Here is a 19,588-nt window from a genome sequence, read left to right as displayed (position 1 = left end):
CACAATGATGCCAAGCCTTTGCCTCCCACAGGCCCTGCCTGGCACCAGGGCATTCTTGGAGAGCAGGCACTGCCCTGCCCCTGCCCTGGAGGCTGCAGGCTGGCCATGCCTCACTCCATCCTCCCCAAGGCAATTACCTACTGTCTGCCCCAAAATTGCTCTTCTCTGTATTCAGAACCTAGATCCAGCACGCAATTTTTTTTTTTTTTTGGTCTGTCCCTTGAGCCTTCTGCTTGGCTCTCACTACACAGAACTGACAGAGAGGCCCCAGCTAAAAGAGCAATTCCTCCAGTGATGTGCAGGCGCTTGTCTGCATCTTCCTGCAGGGGCTCCCTTTCAGTGCTCCACCTCAAACGCCAGCAGTCCTCCCACAGACACAGCCTCTCAAGTCACCAGAAGAAGCTGCACTTGAGCCCTCATTTTGGTCCCTTAAAAGACTTAAAAAGGCTGCAGGGCCATTCTGGAAAAGCACACTTCAGGCTTCATATGCTTGCAATGAGACATATTCACATTCTGTTACACAGAGAATTTGAGATGCTTTACCTTTTTTGGCTCCTTCTGGCACTATTCTGTACACTTTATAGGGATCTGAGATGTCCAGCTGGCTTCTCTCCACCAGTTCTTCAAAGTCATTGCTCTTGTTCAAAGCACACCTTAATCTTGTCTTCCAGGTAGGGGGATCTGGTTTATCAATGCCCTCTCTGAACTTTCCTTTAAAAAGAGCCCAAGCCTGGAAACATTTCAGATAATCAAAAGAGCAGGAAAATGAAAAAAAAAAAAAAAAAAAAAAATAAAAAAAGAAGAAGAAGAAAAAAAGAAAAAAAAAAGAATCAAGTACAAGGTATAATGCTTGAAACAGCATATATGTGTGTGCTTACATGTGCATGAATTGTTCATGAATTTACTCCCTACAGGTTTAGGCTAAAAAAAAAGCAGCATGGTAAGGTACAAAAACCAATTTAGTGTGCATAGGAAAGGGGAATGAATGTGGAAACAGATGTGCTGTGGCCCCAGAAGCATTTAGCTCCACGCAGAGAATGGTGGAAAGGTGGGCTGTCCCACAAACACAGGGACACCAGGACACAGCCAGCACCACCAGCCAGGCAGTGTCCAGCTGGAGCTAACCAACCAGCAGAACCAGGCTGCAGAGGCAGGTGGCAAGGATGGGATGGTGAAGGGCATCCCTCCTGCCCTGCCAGTGTTCCACAATCCCCAGCCCAGGCTGAGCCTTACCTTGAAGAGGGCAGCGTCCTCCTCCCGGTTGTAGTCCTGCTTGCCGGCGTGCTTCCAGGGGATGCGGAAGATGCTCTTCTCGTCGTTCTCCCACACCAGCCCGGGGTACTTGCCGCTGTCTATCTGGTCGATCAGCCACTGCCGGAGTTTCCCATTGCCGCAGCTCACCGAGTTCATCCCGCACTCGCCCGGCTCCAAGTTCATGCCACTCGTGTCAGAGGTTGGGCAGGGGGTTTTGGGGTGCCCCACCAAGCTGAGCTCTCCACAGGCGTCCAAGCACCGGCTCTCTGGGAGGCTGTGGAGGGTGGGAAATGGGCAGGATGTGGGGAGAGGCAGACTCACAGGTCAAGTGCTGGGCTAAGCCTGCACCAGTCGTGCCCAGCCCCTGATGTCACACACACCACACCAAACAGCAGCCACGGCACACAGGGGGGCCCCGGGAAACACGGTACAGAGCCTCAGGAAATCGGGCTCAGCCCCCCACAGCCCTCCCCAGGCACTGCCTGTGCTGAAGACTTTGACAGACTTCCCCCTGTCCCAATACCGTTTTGCATGAACAGACATTGGCTGTTGAAATTGTTATTGTGACTTAAGGCACAACTCCTTTGCCCTGCTGAGAGTTCAGCTGGGGGTTTACTTTTCAACCAAAAGAGGAAAAAAATGCATTAAAATATACTTGCATACGACCATATGCACATACGTGATCTCAGACATACCACGCACACAATTCGGAGGGTTTCACATGCAGTCACGGTTTATATGGCATCTATCTATAACACCAAAGCAGCTTTCACAAGCTCACTTCAGCAAGACACACTTGAACACATGACGTCCTATACATATCTACCCCTCCAACTGCTCCCAGCACGCACACATAGCAACATTCAAATCTATACCCTGCATATGCCTAAAAGTGGAAAGGCAGCAACCCACAGAGCCCGGCAGAAGGGCACCCGTGTCCCCAGGGACGTGGGAGCTTGCAGCCCACCACACAGAGCCCTGGAGCTGCAGGCAGAGGCGCAGGCGCGCACGGAGAGCGGAGCGGCTCCCAGGGATGGGCCCCCGCCGGGAAGGGGCAAACACCGGGACACCACACCAGGGATGGGGACCTGCGTCAGGTGTGTCCCACCCATCTGGGAAATGCTCGAACGCCCGAAATCTTAGTTTGGTGGGTTCCCACTCCACCTCCTCTATTACATCTAACAAAATTAAGCGATTCCTCACCCAGAAATCTTTGCCTCTACCCACGAGGAGCCCCCCCGAGCCCTTTCCCAAACAGGCGCACACTGCTGTGGGCAGATGGGCAGCACCGCCCCGCGCCCCTCACACCCCTCCGGACACCAAACCCGCTCCCTCGGCATCTCCCTTACCCACGGCGCGCCCGGCGGGATGGGGCACGTTCGGGATCACGGCTCCCCACCGCGGAGCCCGTACGAGTCCGTGCCAAGACCCCAAAAAAGTCACTTTCCCCCCTTTCACTGTGCAAGAAGAGGATCCCTCCCACACGTTCCCGCCCCGCTCCCGACGGGCTGGGGCCGGTGCGCGCCGTCACCTCGGGAGCGGATAACGGGCGGGGATTATTCCTTTGGCTTTAAATTAAGGAAAAAATAGAATGAGGGGGAGAAAATAAAATGGGAAGGGAAAAAAGGGAGGAGGAAAAAAAGGCAAAGGGCTCGCTCAGGTGGCGACAGGCAGAGGAGAAGCCCCGAGGGGGGGAAGCCGAGGCGCCCGCACCGCCCACCCCGCGGGAGCGCCGTGCCGGGCGGGCGGGGGCCCCGGGGCTCGGCTCCCCGCTTACCTCTGCTCTGTCCCGGGCTGGAGCGGGCAGGGCCGCCGGCTGCCGGGCGGCTGCTCACACGGGGCGCGGAGCGACTGGGCCGACGGCACCGGGAAGTTTCTTTTTATGATGGAGGGCGTCGAGCGCCGGGCGGGGGGAGGCGGGCCCGGAGGTGGAGCCGGCGCAGGGGAGCGGGGACTCGGCGAGCTGGAAAACATCTGAGGCAGTGACACATCCCCGGTGCTGGTAAACACGCCGCGGGCGGGAGGGCGCAGCCCGGAGCCCTCCGCGTCCCCGCTGGGTTGGGTTTTTTTTAATCTGTACAGACAGACGCACATACATAAATAGCCCGGGGAAACTCCTACCGGCGAGAGCTTTTACTGTAAAGACCCAGCTCGCTACACCCACCAGAACCGTCCTAGACGGCGCCGGCCGGGCCCCCGGGATGCTCGGGGAGACGCGGGGCCTCCGCCCCCCCGCCCACGCCGTGCCCGGGGTCGGTGCCCCCCGCCCGCCCCCTCTGCCCCCCAGCCCCGCTGTGCCCGGGCCGCAGAGCGGGAGCGCGGAGTGGGATGAGACACACCTGCCTCCCTTCCCCGCAGGGCTCGGGCTCTCCCCGCCCGGCCCACACCGTGTTTTGCAGCCCGAAAGGTGTGAAATGGGGGGCAAGGTGGGGGGCGGCGAGCCCCGACGGGGCGGCAGCAGCGGGAGCGGGGACAGCCCCAGCTCCGGCCCCGCTGAGCCCGGGGGATGCTGTCTCCCTCTCTGTCATCCAGAGGCACCAGGGCTGGATCCCGCTGCCTTCAGAGCCCCCTGCCCTAAGGCGGTGGATGAAGGAGCTCGCTCCGGGCCCGCATGAAAGTCTCTCTTGCCGCCTTTCGGGTCCCAGGCACGTGTTCCGTGCCCCGACACTCCGGGGTTGTTGTTCTGTTGTAACGTCCCCGGCGCTTCCATCCACATCCTCTCTGCTGCAGCGCCTCGGGTCACAGAATCTGTCACCGCGCTGCGCCCGAGGGAGGGAGGGACATTAATTGCAAATCTTCAACGCCATCTTCTGAAATTTAAATGTAATTATCGCCACTTTTGGAGGGAGAAGTGAGAAGTGCAGGCGTTTTCAGGTGTTGGGTTTGCAACACACCAGCCATCCTCTGAAAAAAGCATTGGCAGGGCCAGTACAAAATCCTTTCAGGTGTGAGCCAAGGCACCTTTGGAACACTGGAATACATGTTTGAGGTTTGAGGTCACTGCTACCATAAATCAAGACAAATAACCACAGCTTTACCAAAAGGCATCTGAAAGACTTTCTAAAAATCCAATTTCCATTTGTAGGGTTAAGACTGTGTGGTGTGGTACTCGGGGCACCAACTGTAATTTCACTAAGTATAAAACCATCTTGAAATGCATCACTGTCAAAGGAACACTTCTCATGTCTTCTCTTTTGTGGTTTTTAAACCAGCAAATTCAGGACCAGGGTGAAACATGCAGATTGTATCTGCACTAGGTCAGACCCTTCAGGAGAAAAATAAAAACCTTCTTTCTCAAAAAAGAAATAGTTGCTCTTCTCCAAAGGAATCCATGTATAGATGTAGAGGTAGGTAAGTTGCATATTAAGAGAAGATGCAGTCATAAAGTCCCCAGAGAGTACATATGTAAGAAATTACCTGGCTGGGTGATTAGTTGCTTTGTGCAGCAAGAACTCTATTACAAAACTATCTCCAGTTCCTTAAATGTTAGAGGAGATGATTAAAGCCAGATCCCTACATGCACACTCGGCCTTTGCAAATCAGTCTTCTCGTGAGTAAGACATTCTAATCTCATTAGCTTTGCTGACTTTGTTACTCAGTGTTTCTGGACATCACCCATTTCCATTTGAGATGGCAGAAATATGTAGGACCACCGTTTTGGTCTGCAAAGTAGAAAGCTCTGATCAATAACACGACTGTGGTGTCCCCATTTAATGTTGCATCACTGGGTGCTTTTTGCATATCCTAATAGACAATTCCTCCCTAACCAGCCTCGCTAATGATGCAAACACTCCAGCACCTCACAGGCTGTTCATACATTTCTGGTGTTTTCCGCACCATTGCAAGTGCCTGACTCTTCAAACCTTACCCAAAAGCCCTGCTGCCTTCATGGAAGTTTTCTGAGTTAATGACTGAAGTCCTCTTGTGAAAATGCTCTTGCTGCTGTTTAACCACGGCAGTCACCACCGGGCCCCCTGTTTTTCACACTCTTAAGGTCACACTGACTAAAGGCATGCCAGGAAAAGTGACTGTTTCTTCTCAACAGTTTCTTCTCAACAGGCCCTCGGCGCAAAGGAAGATGGCTTCTGCTTTCACCAAACCCCTCTGAAGTCCCACTGACTCACCTGGGAATTGCACACAAGGTACAAAAGCGAAGAGAGACAGATGTCATCTCCAAGCTGCTGCCAAGGGCTCTCTGAAGTGAGTCCCTACAGAAAGGGGCAGTGCTGAGCCATGGGTCACACACATTAAATGTTCTTGCACCCAGGAGTTTACTCCTCCTTTCCTTCGGGAAGCTTTCCCTCTCTGGGTACAAAGGCTCTCCTGTCTCCCTTTAGGGAGTGGGTGAACTCAGTCCCTAGGCCAGGGGGACCTGTTAGAGGTATGCTGGATGCAATAAGTCTGGCAGCAGAGACCTTTTGAAGACTGTGGCTTGTTCAAGGGCTCGCTCTGCAGCAGAGACCATGAAATCCCCTCGGGCATCAGCACAGGGGGAGTTCCATGCTGCCGCAGAAGAGGAACCTGCAGAGGGGAGTGAGGGGCACCCACGCCCTGGTGCTGCTCCACCCTGGGGTGGGAGGGCTGCACTGGCTGCCCTGACATTCCATCTGCAGTGGCTCTGCTGGGAATATGCTCGTGGGGGCAGGTCCCAGTGCTCAGTAAAGGTCTGGCCCTCTGCACTCTGGCTGCAGCCCAGAGCAGACTCGCCAGTGAGCAGCAGCGTGGCAGCGAGTGAGCTCCTTCCCCAGCTCTCCTCTCAAGTGAAGACCCTGACCAGGGCTCTTCAGGAACCCAGCGAACCTTGTGCAGAAGCCCTTGACAAATGACATTGGTAAAAGCATTTTCAGAAGGGCATTAAGCCCCTAAAAGTATTTTTGGAAAGCCCACAGCTACATATCTACACCTTTAGCTGTCCAAAAACCAATTTCCTGAGATGGAGGCTGCTGGTGGCACAGGTTTCTACCATGGGGTTTTCATCCCTCAGAGGTACTTGCCAATCCATGGTTACAAGTCCCTGTGGAATAATGTCCTCCACTGCCCAAAGCAGCAGCATCCAAAATTCAGACCCAAAGAGGGGCACTGTTAAAGCCTCCCAACACCATGCTTCAGTAACAGGTCTGAGGCACGGGGTTGAGTTCAGAAGTCATTCATACATCAGAAAGATGTCTGTGGATGTAATTGAATTAATTCAGAAACACTGTGGAAATTTGGGGCAGATTTCTGATTACTTTGATTTATTCCAGCAAAGCACCTGCTCTATAAGCAGTCTAACATGGATCAAACAAAAACAACAAACAATTTTACGCATCTTCTATTGTAGTAACTTCAACTTCTGGTGTCATAAGAGCTGCCTTCTTGTTTTGGAAGGGTATTTGCAGTTCCTCCATTTAAAATAGTGACTCCTAAAACAGTATTAGTCATATATTTTCCATAATACTAATTGCAAAGACATTTTAAACCATTAGAAATAAACCAAACTGGCAAGCATAGCTATGTCTTTCAAGCAGAAGAGTCTCACAGCCCAGCTGACATTATTTTAGGTGGATTTCGTGGATGTTTTGTTTTCTTTTCCTGTACTTCCCCTCTGCTTCATAGCCAAGAATATTTCAAACCAATTCCCATTAGGCTGCTTTCATGCCTCTGTACATCAGCCTGTGCACAGGACTGAAAGAGCCCTTCACCACATGTCCTCACTCCTGAGACATTATAGAATCATGGATTCAGTTACATTAGAAAAGCCCTTTAAAATCAGCAAGTGCAACTGTTAACCTAGCACTGGCCAAGTCCACTGCAAAATAAGACAATACAACATTAACTGAAAAATCTATTTTCCAGAGAAATGTGCAATTAATGTCACATAAAAATGCTATTCTGTGGCTTTCCTTTGGAGAGAAAAAGTTGACAAGCACATCCAACCAATGTGACACACAGGCAGCGAGGTGCCCTTCGCCAGTGCCCAGATGTCAGGCCAAGAGCTTGGAAACCCTGGGTTGACACTCACCTCTGAAAACCAACAGCAAAATTTTTATGGACTTCCTGCTCCTCAAGGAAGGAGGCTCCTTGCCTCTTGATTGAACTCCCCAAAGCATTTCAACCTATGGTATTCCAGCTACTTTCATCAGCAAGCAGCAGTCATGAATCTAAAGGAAAAAAAAAAAAAAAAAAAAAAAAAAAAAAAAACAAAAAAAAAAAACTACAGGAAAAAATAGAAAAAATTAAGTAGTTTTCAAATTTAAAAAATAAGGAAAGCACCTGGTCCAGGCCAGGAGCTGTTGAGAGCAACCTCTCCCTTAACTCAGATAATCTGAGGTTCCATCTCTGCAGTGCAGCCTCCAAAGACTGCCTGGGACTGCTGGCATGGGAAGGGAAGGGAATCATGGTCCTCTGCCAGTGATGGGAGGCACAGAGTGGCCGTGTGTCCCCTGTTCCCTGGAGGGAATAACAGGTTCCTGTCACCTGGGAACCTATGTTACCCTTCATCCAGTGGAAGAGGCAAATCCAAATAATAGGATTTATCTTTTTTCCTATCCAATCTCCTTTATTTGCAGTAAAAAGTTGGAGTGACAGGTAGGAACTTCAGACCATCAGCCCACCTGACCAAATTTCTTCAGCTATGTTGTGTCCTCAGAGTATTTCCCATAAAGGCAGTTTACAGACTGCACTCAAAAACATCCTAAATACGATGAGCACTGGCAAAAAAAACCCACTTACTGCAATTTGATCACATCACAGAAGTTAGGCCAAGCTAGGGACAGACTCTCACCATAGTGGAGAAGTGGGACTGTTCCAGAGGTGGTACCTGATCTAAATAAAATTTATTACAGTGAAGAACAAGGTAAAGACTGAATTCCTGCCCTGGAAACTTTCCCTGTTTGGAGTCTGTTTCCCAACTGTGGGACACACAAGGAGAGGGCCAGGCTGACTGTTGTGGGACAAGTATAGAACTGGTGACAGGGGTGCTGTCACCTGTGTGCCTTGCTTGGGACACCACCAGGATCACTGCCTGAAATCCATTCCTCCAGCAAGGAAGAAGTGAGTTTCCAGAGAACTGGGGAGCACTGAGCACTGTGTGGCTGACACATTGTTTGATTCCTGGCACATTCTGAGCTTGTCAAGAGTCTGTGGCTGGATGACACTCCAAGTGCTGGACACCCTGGGATGCTGTGAGAGCCCCATGCCCAGGGGAAGGGGGGCTGCATATATGACCACTTTGAATACTTCTCACTTTAACCAGTTGTTGCCAGCTTTCATACCAGCAAGTGTAAGCAATGTGCTTGGGTTCCTTTTTGTCTAAGTTCAAACCCACATAATTTCCTGGGTTCAAAAGTTCAGCTTGGTTTTGTATATTTTGGGGTTGAGGTTCTACTTCCAAGGAAATGAGCTGCAAGGAGCCCTTCTCCAAGTCAAAAGAAAATGACTTTTGAAAGAAAATGACTTGGAGAGGGGAGAGATAGGGTGGCACAAGAAGAAAATTCACTAAAAACCAAGCACTGAATATTAAAAAAACCCACAAGATATATACTACATATATATTATCCATTCTGCTCCTGCTACCTACTATAGTTGTCCATTAAATTTAAAACTATCTGAGGTTTCTGTTCTTTTGAACTGGAGTATCTTTCTGAAAAGCAGTGCAAAGCAGGAATTTAAATGATAGAGAAAGGAACTCAGGTGGAAGGGAGCTTTGGGAAGTTTCACAAAGGTCATAGATGTGGGTGCCACTAGGATTTCCCTGCTTTAAAGAAACTGGGAAGATCACCAGTGGCACACTTGGGGCACATACAACACTGTGGAAGGAGCTTCACAATCTCAAGCATAATTCATCCTGTCTTGATTAGCAAGGGGTAAATCCCCAGCCCAGATTTACTGAACAGATGGTGATGACATGCAGATCGTTGTGAGAAGGAGGTGGTGATGGTCTAGCAGTTTGCTACATTCTTCTTTTTGATAGACAAAAGAGGAACCCAGAGCCCCACAGGAAAAATACTTAGTGAGCAAGGAGGGCTATGATCTAATGTATTTAAAGAAAAAGAAAAACCCATTTATCTATTGGTCTTCTTTAGGCAGCAACAAAAATAATGTGCCTACATTTTTCTATTGAGGAGAGACCTGGCTCATCATTCACAGGGGCACAATGTGAGTTTGGCTGTGATCTACAGGGAGTGAGCAATCAAGCCCTAAATGAATGTACCGTGGTATTTCACTTTGAAAAGAAGCAGGTCGGCTCTATTAGATGTGCAGGAGAATGATTTAAAAAGAAACAAGTCTTTGTAAACAAGGATTTCGGTGGAGAGTGAGAATGGGGAGGTAGCAAGTCAGAATTTCTCCTGCTATCAGTGATCAGTCTAGCACGTACATAAACTGGTGCAGGCTTTCTGAAAGTTTTCAAAAACACATAACAGCAAATCCAATCAAAAATCACTCTACAGCACAACACCAGATGAACCACTGGATGCTCAATGGTTTCAGCTCTATCCCTTGGATCAGCAGGGCCCACAAAGCACTCCCCTGGACAGCTGTCCTGGGCAGGGGCTTTAGTGCAAGATCCTGCAGGGGAAAATTCATCCCTCTACAGTCCTGTGACAACTGGGACATTTGTGTTACAGTCCTCCTTGATCAGGTACCTTTATAAATGAGAGGGAATGAGAGCATGGAGAGTGCTTGACAAGCTTGAAGTAACCCATCTCTCCTGGGATGTCAGCATCTTTCACCTAAAACAGCTTTGGAACATTTTTCATCCTGGGTGATGGAGGATAAACCCAGTAAATGTGAGGGAAGTTCACATGAGCTGAAATGTTGCCAGAAGACAGGAGGAAACTTCACAGCATTGTGACGTTGTGGCCACTCCAGAAAGAGATTTGGCTGCTTTTGGAAATGTCCCCAGGAACAATGAATATGTGAAATTATTGTAAGGATACACTGTTACATCTCCTCCCACCCCTCTCCACCCCAGATCACAGCAGCTTTTGGTATCATTGGAAAAGGAAGGACCACGGCCAGAGTAGTGCTGTATCCACAACTGTCTCATCAGGGGATCAGCATCTGGGACCACCAAGAGCAGATTTGCAAAGAGGGGGGAGTTCAATGGCAGTGAATTGCTGCTTTCCTTCCAGTGACATGGGAAATACTCCCCTTATTAGACACATTGCCTGCGTGGCTTTATTTCACTCTGTCTTGGGAAAATTCTGAATATTCTCTTAATTTTGCCTGACAGTTGATGCAGGCCCACGGTGCCTTCTGAGGACTGAACAGCTGCAGTGACTGTTGACAGCTGATGCTGCCTGGATGGCCTCTTTCATTGACTTTGGTACCAGGTTGCTCTTTTTCAGTGGTGAAAAAAGAAAAGATCTTTGCATGCATGGCTACTCATGGTTGGCATGAACAGGAAAGGTGCTCTGAAGGGTGACTTACTAGCATGGGGGAATGCTTCCCTTTTGAAGCAAAATAATTTTTTTCACATTGTCAGTGATGAAAGCCTAGCCACACACACTTCTGCTGAGGGTAGCTGCGTGCTAGAAAACACCAAGAAATTCCCTCACCCACTCAGCATTACTCATTTGGTTACATAATTTTTTTTTTTTTTTTTTTCTTTTGCTATGGATTGGGTCAATAAATACACTGGCCCTTAAAAAACCCAGCTGTCTGTTGTGTTCGTTTATAGCAAATGCAATTTTGGCTGTGACAGAGCAGGAAGGCACCATGGGCTACTGATCCCAGCAAGATGGTATGAATATCTTGCCACTGGTATTATTGCAGCACCTCAGGCTCATGGTGGGACAGTTCATCTCTGGATATTCAGACCTACCAGCCTTGCAAAGGCCTTTGAAATTCTCTTGCAGTGCTCCCCAGCTCTTGCTCTCCAGAAGGACACAAGTCACTGCCACTGGTTGCTGTAAGAAGCATATTGTCAAACGTGCTATATTGTTTTAAATGTTTTCTAACCCTTTTCTTTCATTTAGTCCTTGCAGATGGGAGAATTTACTGATATAAGATGTGAGATGAAATCCCTTTGCACCTCTATGTAAGGCAAAATCCTGTTACATCTCTCTACTGCTACATGAGCCTTTGCCCCACACTGGCTGCCTTGAGAAAGGGGAAAAAAAAAACCTTAAAAATTAAGAAATGACCATTTGTTTGCCTTAAATTGCTACTCAAAGCACCAAAAGTCAGATCCTGCTGTCACTGAAATGGGGATGACTTCTTCCTCTTTGTTCACTGGGAACAAAGTGTCCAGGCCAGGAGCTGCCTGTTGCACAGGGACAGACAGTCCCAGTCCTGCCAATGCAAGGGGCTGCCTGCTGCTACACTGCCCCAGTAGCTGTGAATTATGAGGTTTCCCTCCACAGCTGCAAGGCAATGACTTTTTAAAAGACTTTTTTAAAAGGACGGACAGCAGCATTTAAGGGGATGCAAACAAAATTCCCTGCTGACACAGTAAAACTTCTTGAGTAACAGTAAATGCTCCACATAAAATGGCAGATGGATTGGGTTTCTGAGGCACCTCTGGGGCAAGGACTTTAATGCCACAGTTACTCCCAAGTTACCACAGCACTATATGACTGACAACAGTCCCAGGACACAGCTTCAGTGATGTTGCTCCCAATCCATCTAAATTCCAGCCTAGATCAATATGTGTTTAATGTGCAATGTATGACAGAGATCAGTGCCTAGGTAATCCAGTCATCCCATGCCTGGGATAGGTGTGTGCTTCCACATCAGGCAGTCAGATAGATTCTCGGAAAGCTCCAAGACTGGTGTTTATTTTTCATAAGGCAAATGAGAAACATATCATATAGTGTTGGAGAAGCAGCAGGACAGCCTGTCCTCATTAGGAAATAAAAAGTGTCTGACAGAGAACTCAAGAACATCATTATTGCTGCCCCAGGCTCATCTGGGAACCCATATTAAAAGGGCTCTGCTTGGGACCAATTCTTTCCTCTTCCCTCAAAGGTTCCCTTGAATCAAGTTCTCATAATTTTGACACTTGCCAGAGATCAAATAGGATCCTTTTAGCAACCCTCAGTCTATAAATTTACACTTCAAAATATTAACTCACATTTCCAGAGCACAAAGGAGGTCATAGATGCCTCCAGTGCCTTGGGGTGAGGATAGATGTTGGTGCCACTAAAGAGCACAAGGAGAGGATCTGATGTTGTACCTGCAGAACTGAGAACTATTCAGCTTGGTGCACTTTCATAAAGCTCCTCAAACCTTAAGGGAGAAGAGGTGGCCTGTTCCTTTCACATTTCTGCATGAGCAGGAGTTTAAAATGTAAAATATCAGTACCAAGTGGACCTGCTCAGGAGAACATCAAAAGTCAGCATGGGCTCATGTAGCCTAAGTCTGCAAGTCCTAAATCTTACCATGGAAACACAGAGTACCAGTTTGGGAGGGACCTCAAGTCTCATCTGGTACAACCTTTCTTGGCAAAAGCATGGTCTAGACATGGCCCAGCACTCTGTCCAGCTGATTCCTGAAAGCATCCAATGTTTGGAGAATCCACCACTTGCCTGGGGAGATTATTCCAATGCTTGATTCTTCTCATTGTGAAACATTTCCCTCTTGTGACCAATAGCAATCTCCCCAAGAATAACCTATACCCACTACCCCTCATCTTTTCCCCATGACCCTCTTAAAAGGGAGTCTCCATCTTCTTTGTAGCTACCCTATAAATACTGGGACATGGTGATAAAGTCCTCTCTGAGTCTTCTTTTCTCAAGCTGTTTGTCCAACCCCGGGTCTGGGTAAACGCCAATCTGTGATACAGTCCTAGATTGTTTTCCAAGGTACAAGATATTACATTTGTCCTTCATAAGGTTCTTATTCACTTGCTCTTTCAATCTATTCAACAGGGTGCCACTCCCTTCCAAAGTGTCCATTTCCCCTCTCAGTTTGGCATCAGCACCAAATTTCATCAGGGTATCCTTGATCTCATCATTCAGATCACTTATGAGAATATTGAACAGCATTGGGCCCAATATTCTCTACCAATGCATTCATGTCCCTTCCTCAAATTCCTGCTCCACAATATTGGAATGGTGCCTTAACCATTGGCTTGTCAAGTGCAGCTCACTGGCAGCTAGTTTGTGTATTCACTCTAAGCTAGAACCATCAGTTTGGTCATGTTTTCATTATTGGATTCTGGGGAGGCTTTTTGGTATGCTGAGATACAATAGTCAATGAAATTATCCAAGTAAGTGTCCTTTTTCTTTCACCTTTCTGATTACATGCAATATTAGCCATCTTTTCTGCCCCCTCAGTAATCCCAGGACAAAACCTTTACCTCACTGTGCCTTTCTCAGGAAACTTAGAGTTCCCGAAAGTTCCTCCAATTTTTCCTTCCAGTTCCCACAAGTACCACTATTTTCTTGTAGTTTTTCCCTTGTGAAAAAGCAGCAGGAAATCAATAGACCAAAACCAAAGTCTGACTTGGCTTTTCTCTAAAAACATCATTATGCTATTCTCTTTACCTTCACTAAGCTAGAGAACTACAAACCTCCTTAAGATCAGCTTATCTGTTATGACTGTTCACCTCCAGGGCTTAACAAATGTGCACCATGGCTGCCCAACACACCAACAATGACAGAAACTGAGAGGCACTGATGCAAAGCTCTAGAAGACTGTAGGAAAAAGAGAAATTTGATGACAACCAAAAGTCCTACAAAGACTACGAGCTTTTTTCTTCTACTAAATGTTATGTGTTACATTCAAAGATGATCACAGCAGATACCTGCATAACACAAACTACTCTGTTGTTCTTTATTCCTACTATCAGATGTCAGGATACACCACCTTGCTGGAGGATCTTTTGAAACCTTAATTTTGGGCTATACTCTATCAGTCATCATGTCTAAATAAATAAATTATGTCCCTCTAGGGGGGATCTTTATAATCTCTTCCCACGTCTAGTTTTTACTGACAGGTGGAAGGGAAGGTATATCATGTCAGAGGTCTTCCTTTTGCAACTGCTATGACTCTGCTCCAGGAGTGACCTTGTACCTGCAGGGCCTGGCTAAAGTCATCCCTGAAATGTGAAGCTGCAGTTCCATAAAGCTGCAACAACATGCGACAGACCACGAATATTGATCACTCTCCTTTGAAGGATGGCCAAAAAGCAAAACTGCCAAAAGCATTGTTGACTTCTGAAAATGTGCATTAAAGGCTTATCTTAGGGTTGCACTCAAATGTTTAAAGCTTCCCCTGCAGGTGGTCAGGCTAATCCTCTCCCAAACTGAACCAGCTCAGTGTCCCCGGTGCACAATCAGCTCCCAGCTCCCTGGGGTGTGGCTCATGCAGCCTTCCAGTAAACCATGGCATGGCCTGTCCCAGCTCATCAACCCTCTGGCAAGCCAGGGAATACCATGTGGAAGCACAGAACCAGCTGGGATGCACAGCTGGCAACCCTTCTCACTGCACAGGTTTCACTCTAAGTGATGGAGACATGACCCTATTTATTACCATCTCCCTGGAGAATACGGCCATTTCACACAACTGCATTGTCGAGTACTTCCTTCAGGCATCATCTTGGCATCTTCTGTTGAAATGGGGTTTCTAATGTGTCATTCCATCCCTTTTCAAAAAAAGTAGCTGCAGCCTAGCACTATTTACAAAGATTCCTTCTTGCTTTAATTGCAACTTCTTGTTTAAAATATCCACTGCCCATCTACCCTCCTTCTCCCCCACCAAGCAGATAGGTGGAATTTCTCTTGCTCAGAGGTTCACAGTACTTCATGAAATATTAAATTAGAATATGGCTTGTTTAAAACAGCTACTAATGCCTTTCTTCTATAGCCCACAAAACATTCTTGTAACCAAAGCCACAAAAAAGGGGGTATTTTTAAATGAGCTGTGCAGATTGATTCACCGATTACCGTCTCTTCCTCCCCTTTATTGTTTCCCATCAGAGTTAGCAAATCACTCTCAGAGCACTCCCCAAACCATGCTCTCCCTACTCTTACCTCTGCTATTTCCACAGCCTGGTCCTCGTATGAGTTATTTTCAGCTAGGTAAATAATCTATTAGTTTCTAATCACCCTAATATACATGCTTCCAATTAAAAATGGATTAAACTGTTCAGCTTTCTTGAACAAGTGATCAGAACAGAGGCCAGCAACCACCTCCATTCAGTGGGAGGAAAGCCTGGAGGGACTAATAGGATCCTAATTACCCAGCTTAGTGCTCCAGGGCAACCCTGGAGAGGGCAAAGAGACTTTGGCCATCAGTAGAAAGACAGGGGCTTCTCCAATACACAGTTTGCATCTACTCTGGCTGGAAATTTAAGGTTTTCTTTTTCAACTGAGGTGCCCACAGCAGGCACTGCAAGTTCCCCAACCCTGCATGAAGTTCCATGTGTCTCAAGCCACTGGGGCTCCCTGATCACTCAGCCTGAGTCCCCACACCCTAACCTTCCCTCAGGAATTACCAGAGAGGTGGCACTGATGGCATTTCACAGAGTGAAATGCATTCAGAGAAAAACAGCTAAATCAAGGGGGAGTCCCTTCCTCTGCTGCCTGGAGTTTCCAAGCTGTCTTTGGAAATGAATCAAATTCACGTCTTCCATGAAGCAGTCCAAAAGTAGCAGCAGCAGCTTGGCCAGGGAGACACTGATTTTGTTCTTCTTCCAGTTCTCATCTGCCAGAACAGCCTTTATTAGATGTATTCACCATATGCACTTTCTTTCCAGAACAAGAAAATCAGGACAACACTTTTTTTTTTTTTTTCTATTACCACAGCCATATATCCAAAGTACTGTGGAGAATCCCTCCTTCTTTTTAATCCTGCAGACTTTTTCCTGGAGTACATGGAACATATCAGCACATGCATCACAAGCTGTAACCATGTTACCCTTAGCTATTCCAATGCTTTAATTTTTTGCCATTTGCTATTCCTCCACTGCCTGCTGCCCACCACTCTCCCCATCAATCTTGAAATCACAAGCACATTCCGTATCCCAACTGTTTAATTTTCACCTGTGATTTTATGTCCAACTGATGCACCAGAGGGATTAATTTCATCTACAACAGTCACAACCAGAACTGCTCTGGGCCTCTTTCTCTTCACTCCATTTTTTTTCTCATATACAAATTATGACAGCTGCACTTCATTGTTCAGGTTGAAATACAGCAAATGGTTCCTGGGGGAGTAAGATCCCAAATTTTCTCCCATCTACATCCAACCACCATCCTGTGTACCTTCATATGCAGGTGGGATGAAGGTGTTGACACCCCCACAGCTCCTTGCCCTGCTCCAGGATCTCTGTTACAAACATATTTTAGCACCCCTGAGATGGAGGGCAGATACCTCATTTGACAATACACAACCAACACTGACGCAGTGCTTTTCAGTGGGGGCATCTCAAAGCTGTACGAGGGAAAGTTGTAGCTGCTTCCCCATTTTACTGGGAAAATGAAGCAAATCAGACTGAAACAACTTGCATAATCACACAACAAATGGTAGATCTGGTAACAGAATCCCAAATGCTGCCCAGTCCAGCATTTTATGGACTGAACAAAGGTGACAGACTCAGTATGCCTTCTTGGTAAGTCAAAACCACAAGTCCTTTGTTTCAAAAAGGACTATGGAAACTCGCAGCCTGTCTTACTGCAATACTGGTGCTCTTGCAACCCTGTCTATGCCATTTCTGCAATTTGTGCATTATCAGGGAGGTATAATTCTAAGGGAGAGAAGTCCAGCTAGAAATATGTGAGATCTCCCAAGGGAAACACTGATGCATGGTGACCAACCCAGGGAAATGTAGGTCAAGTCTAAAACAAAAGAAAATATTGTGAAGTATATAAGACTCGTTCAGTGACAGCAGAGTCTAGAGTGCACTTCCAATGAATTAAATGAATTATTGTATTACATTAATATCCACTGGTGGTTATACCTTTTCCCATTCATCCTCCACAATTATGCCTTACCCAGCTGAGAAATGACAGAGGTACACTTGCACAGCTTCCGAAAAAATATGTGCAAAAATATGAATTTTTTGTTTGTTTCTTCTTCTTTTTCTTCTTTTGAGACATTGTGGGACTTCATAAGCTGTTCTGCTGGGAAAGTCACATGCTGCAGACTTAACTTCCAAAATGCAGCCCTTGGAAAAATATGGAGTGAGCATGCATATACACAGCCCTAATTCTGACACCTTCAACATATACTTTCTCTAAACACAAGACAGAGTTTTCCCTACTTAGAAACTTTCAACAAAGTCCCATCTTCTTGTAAAATAGAAGGGAGAGATTCATGTAAAATGTTTGCAATCAGTAGTAACCTGCACAGGATGCTGGTCCACCAATGAACATTGCTTTCTGGCATACAAATCAGAAATAAAATATCCCTTTTTAATGTTTCTAGTGACAGGCTCAACACTGCCATGGATCAGTGTTACTTATCCAAAGCATCCAGTGCTGTACAAGAGCCAGAAGGCCACAGATGACAACATCCAACAGAAGGCACATCAGGCTTTGGAGAAAACCATCCCAACCATCACAGGACAGATACACAGACAGCCAAAGTGTACTTGTTAATACAATTAATTAAATCAGCAACCTTATAACAAGATCATTTATTTATATAAACACATACTTACAGGAAACAAATTGTTTGCAAGCCACAACACACTGGCACTTACCCTGACTTCAGAGGTCTGGGATAAATACTAATTATTAAAAAACAAAACAAAACAAAAACAAACATACAAATCCACACAGAGAAAAGTAAAAGGATGGAAGGAGGGGAAGAAATGCAATACATTGAAACAAAAATCCCATTTGCTGTATTATCCACTGACTAATTAAATAAAAACTCACTTCCAGAGAAAGAAAGGAAAAAGGAGAATCAGAACTCAAACTTTCAAAGAGTCAATTTGTAAATGTCTCCTCCCAGGTCTAACACTGCTTTGCCTATGCCTGTATGAATAATGACCAATCAAGCAAACAACCTAAGAACACTTCACACTTCATGCAGCTTCAATGTCTTGGTTCTGATCTCTCTATTTATAGTTCAATAAATAATGGAGGATACAAACCTGCACATTCATAATTGTCTCATCTAAAATGGAAACTAGGCTCAAGTCTGACTGAAAATCCCACTTTTTGAGGCTGTCTGCAAGTGAGTTTTAGTCCCAGTTCACTGCAGATGTGTTTGGCTTACATGAGCAGAACCAAGTCTCCTACAGCAGCTCAGTCTCAGGACTGAGCTATGCAGCTGCTCAATGGCAAAAGGACACCTCTTGCTCACACTTCATTAATGCCCATTCCTAATATTTACACTAGAAACTACATGGAAAACTACAGGAAGTCACCTTGCTACTCACAAGCTACTCAGTTTTGGTAAACCGCAGTTGGCATAATTCACTAGAGCAAAGCACACATTCAAATATATAAAGAAGAATTTGTTCCTTGGCCGAGGGGAGAATAATAATATTGGAGAGAACAGCTAAATGTAGCAGTGAAATAGTTAAGCACAGGAGCTGGGCCACATGGAAAACAAGACCCACATTTAAAGCTCTGCTGGGAACAAAGTGTGAAATTAGCTGTTTCTGTCACGTGCCTTGTGTCTCCAGGGGTATCTACAGAAACACTGCAGAGTGCAACATCGTCTTCCTCATGCTAGTACTTTCTACAGACCATCATCATATTCCCTCTGCCAATGCAATCTTCTTGAGGAGGTGGAAGGACTCTCAGATAATTTGCTGACAAAGACAAAACTCCTTATCAGGTTATAGGCACGTCTAAGGACATGCAGGTTTGCCCTCTACTTCCCTCAGCAGACAGTACGGTGGGACAGGACTCCAGGAATCAGATCAAAACTGCCACTTTCCAGAACTCACAGCAGTTCCATGTAACACTGAAGGGAACGAAATACACAGTCAGGAACAGCAATACAGCACCACAGTTCCAGCACAATTTTTGCATGTGATCTGGTTAAAAATTACCCTTGAAAAGTACTAAGTGATCAAAAGGAAGATTAGGCAGTAAAGCATTTTTCATTTGGAAACTGCTGCTTTCCTTTAGGCAGAGGAGAAGCCTTCTCTCCAACTTAGGAGGTTTCCCTAGATCAGAAGGGATTATACTTTAAACATTTTTTCTGTCTCATCAGTGTTGTAGCACATATATCTAAGACACTGCTCTGGATAACAGATGGGAGAAAGAAGATAATCACACTACTAATTCAAGTGTCACATAGCAGGCTGTATTGAATTTAAAGTCTCTTCATAGAAAGACATGAAGAGGACTGAAACACACAATAATAACATCTGAGCCATCCCCTTTACACTGAAGATGAATAATGTATTATGTATTGTGAAATGTATTTGAACAAGGTGCAGTTATCA

At 46.4% G+C, this 19,588-nt stretch overlaps 1 protein-coding gene across 1 annotated transcript in view; it reads right to left on the bottom strand.

Moving 5' to 3' along the window:
* Nucleotides 1-19,588, bottom strand: part of IRF4 (interferon regulatory factor 4) — a 76,532-nt gene that overhangs the window by 12,302 nt on the left and 44,642 nt on the right. The window contains 3 exon segments of the mRNA XM_083857012.1: nucleotides 544-730; nucleotides 1,234-1,481; nucleotides 1,484-1,520. Coding sequence (XP_083713138.1) covers nucleotides 544-730; nucleotides 1,234-1,481; nucleotides 1,484-1,520 — 472 coding nt within the window.

This window comes from Zosterops lateralis, assembly GCF_965231275.1.
Source record: "Zosterops lateralis genome assembly, chromosome: 1".
NCBI classification, from domain to species: Eukaryota; Metazoa; Chordata; class Aves; order Passeriformes; family Zosteropidae; genus Zosterops; species Zosterops lateralis.
This window is presented reverse-complemented; position numbering and strand designations above follow the sequence as displayed.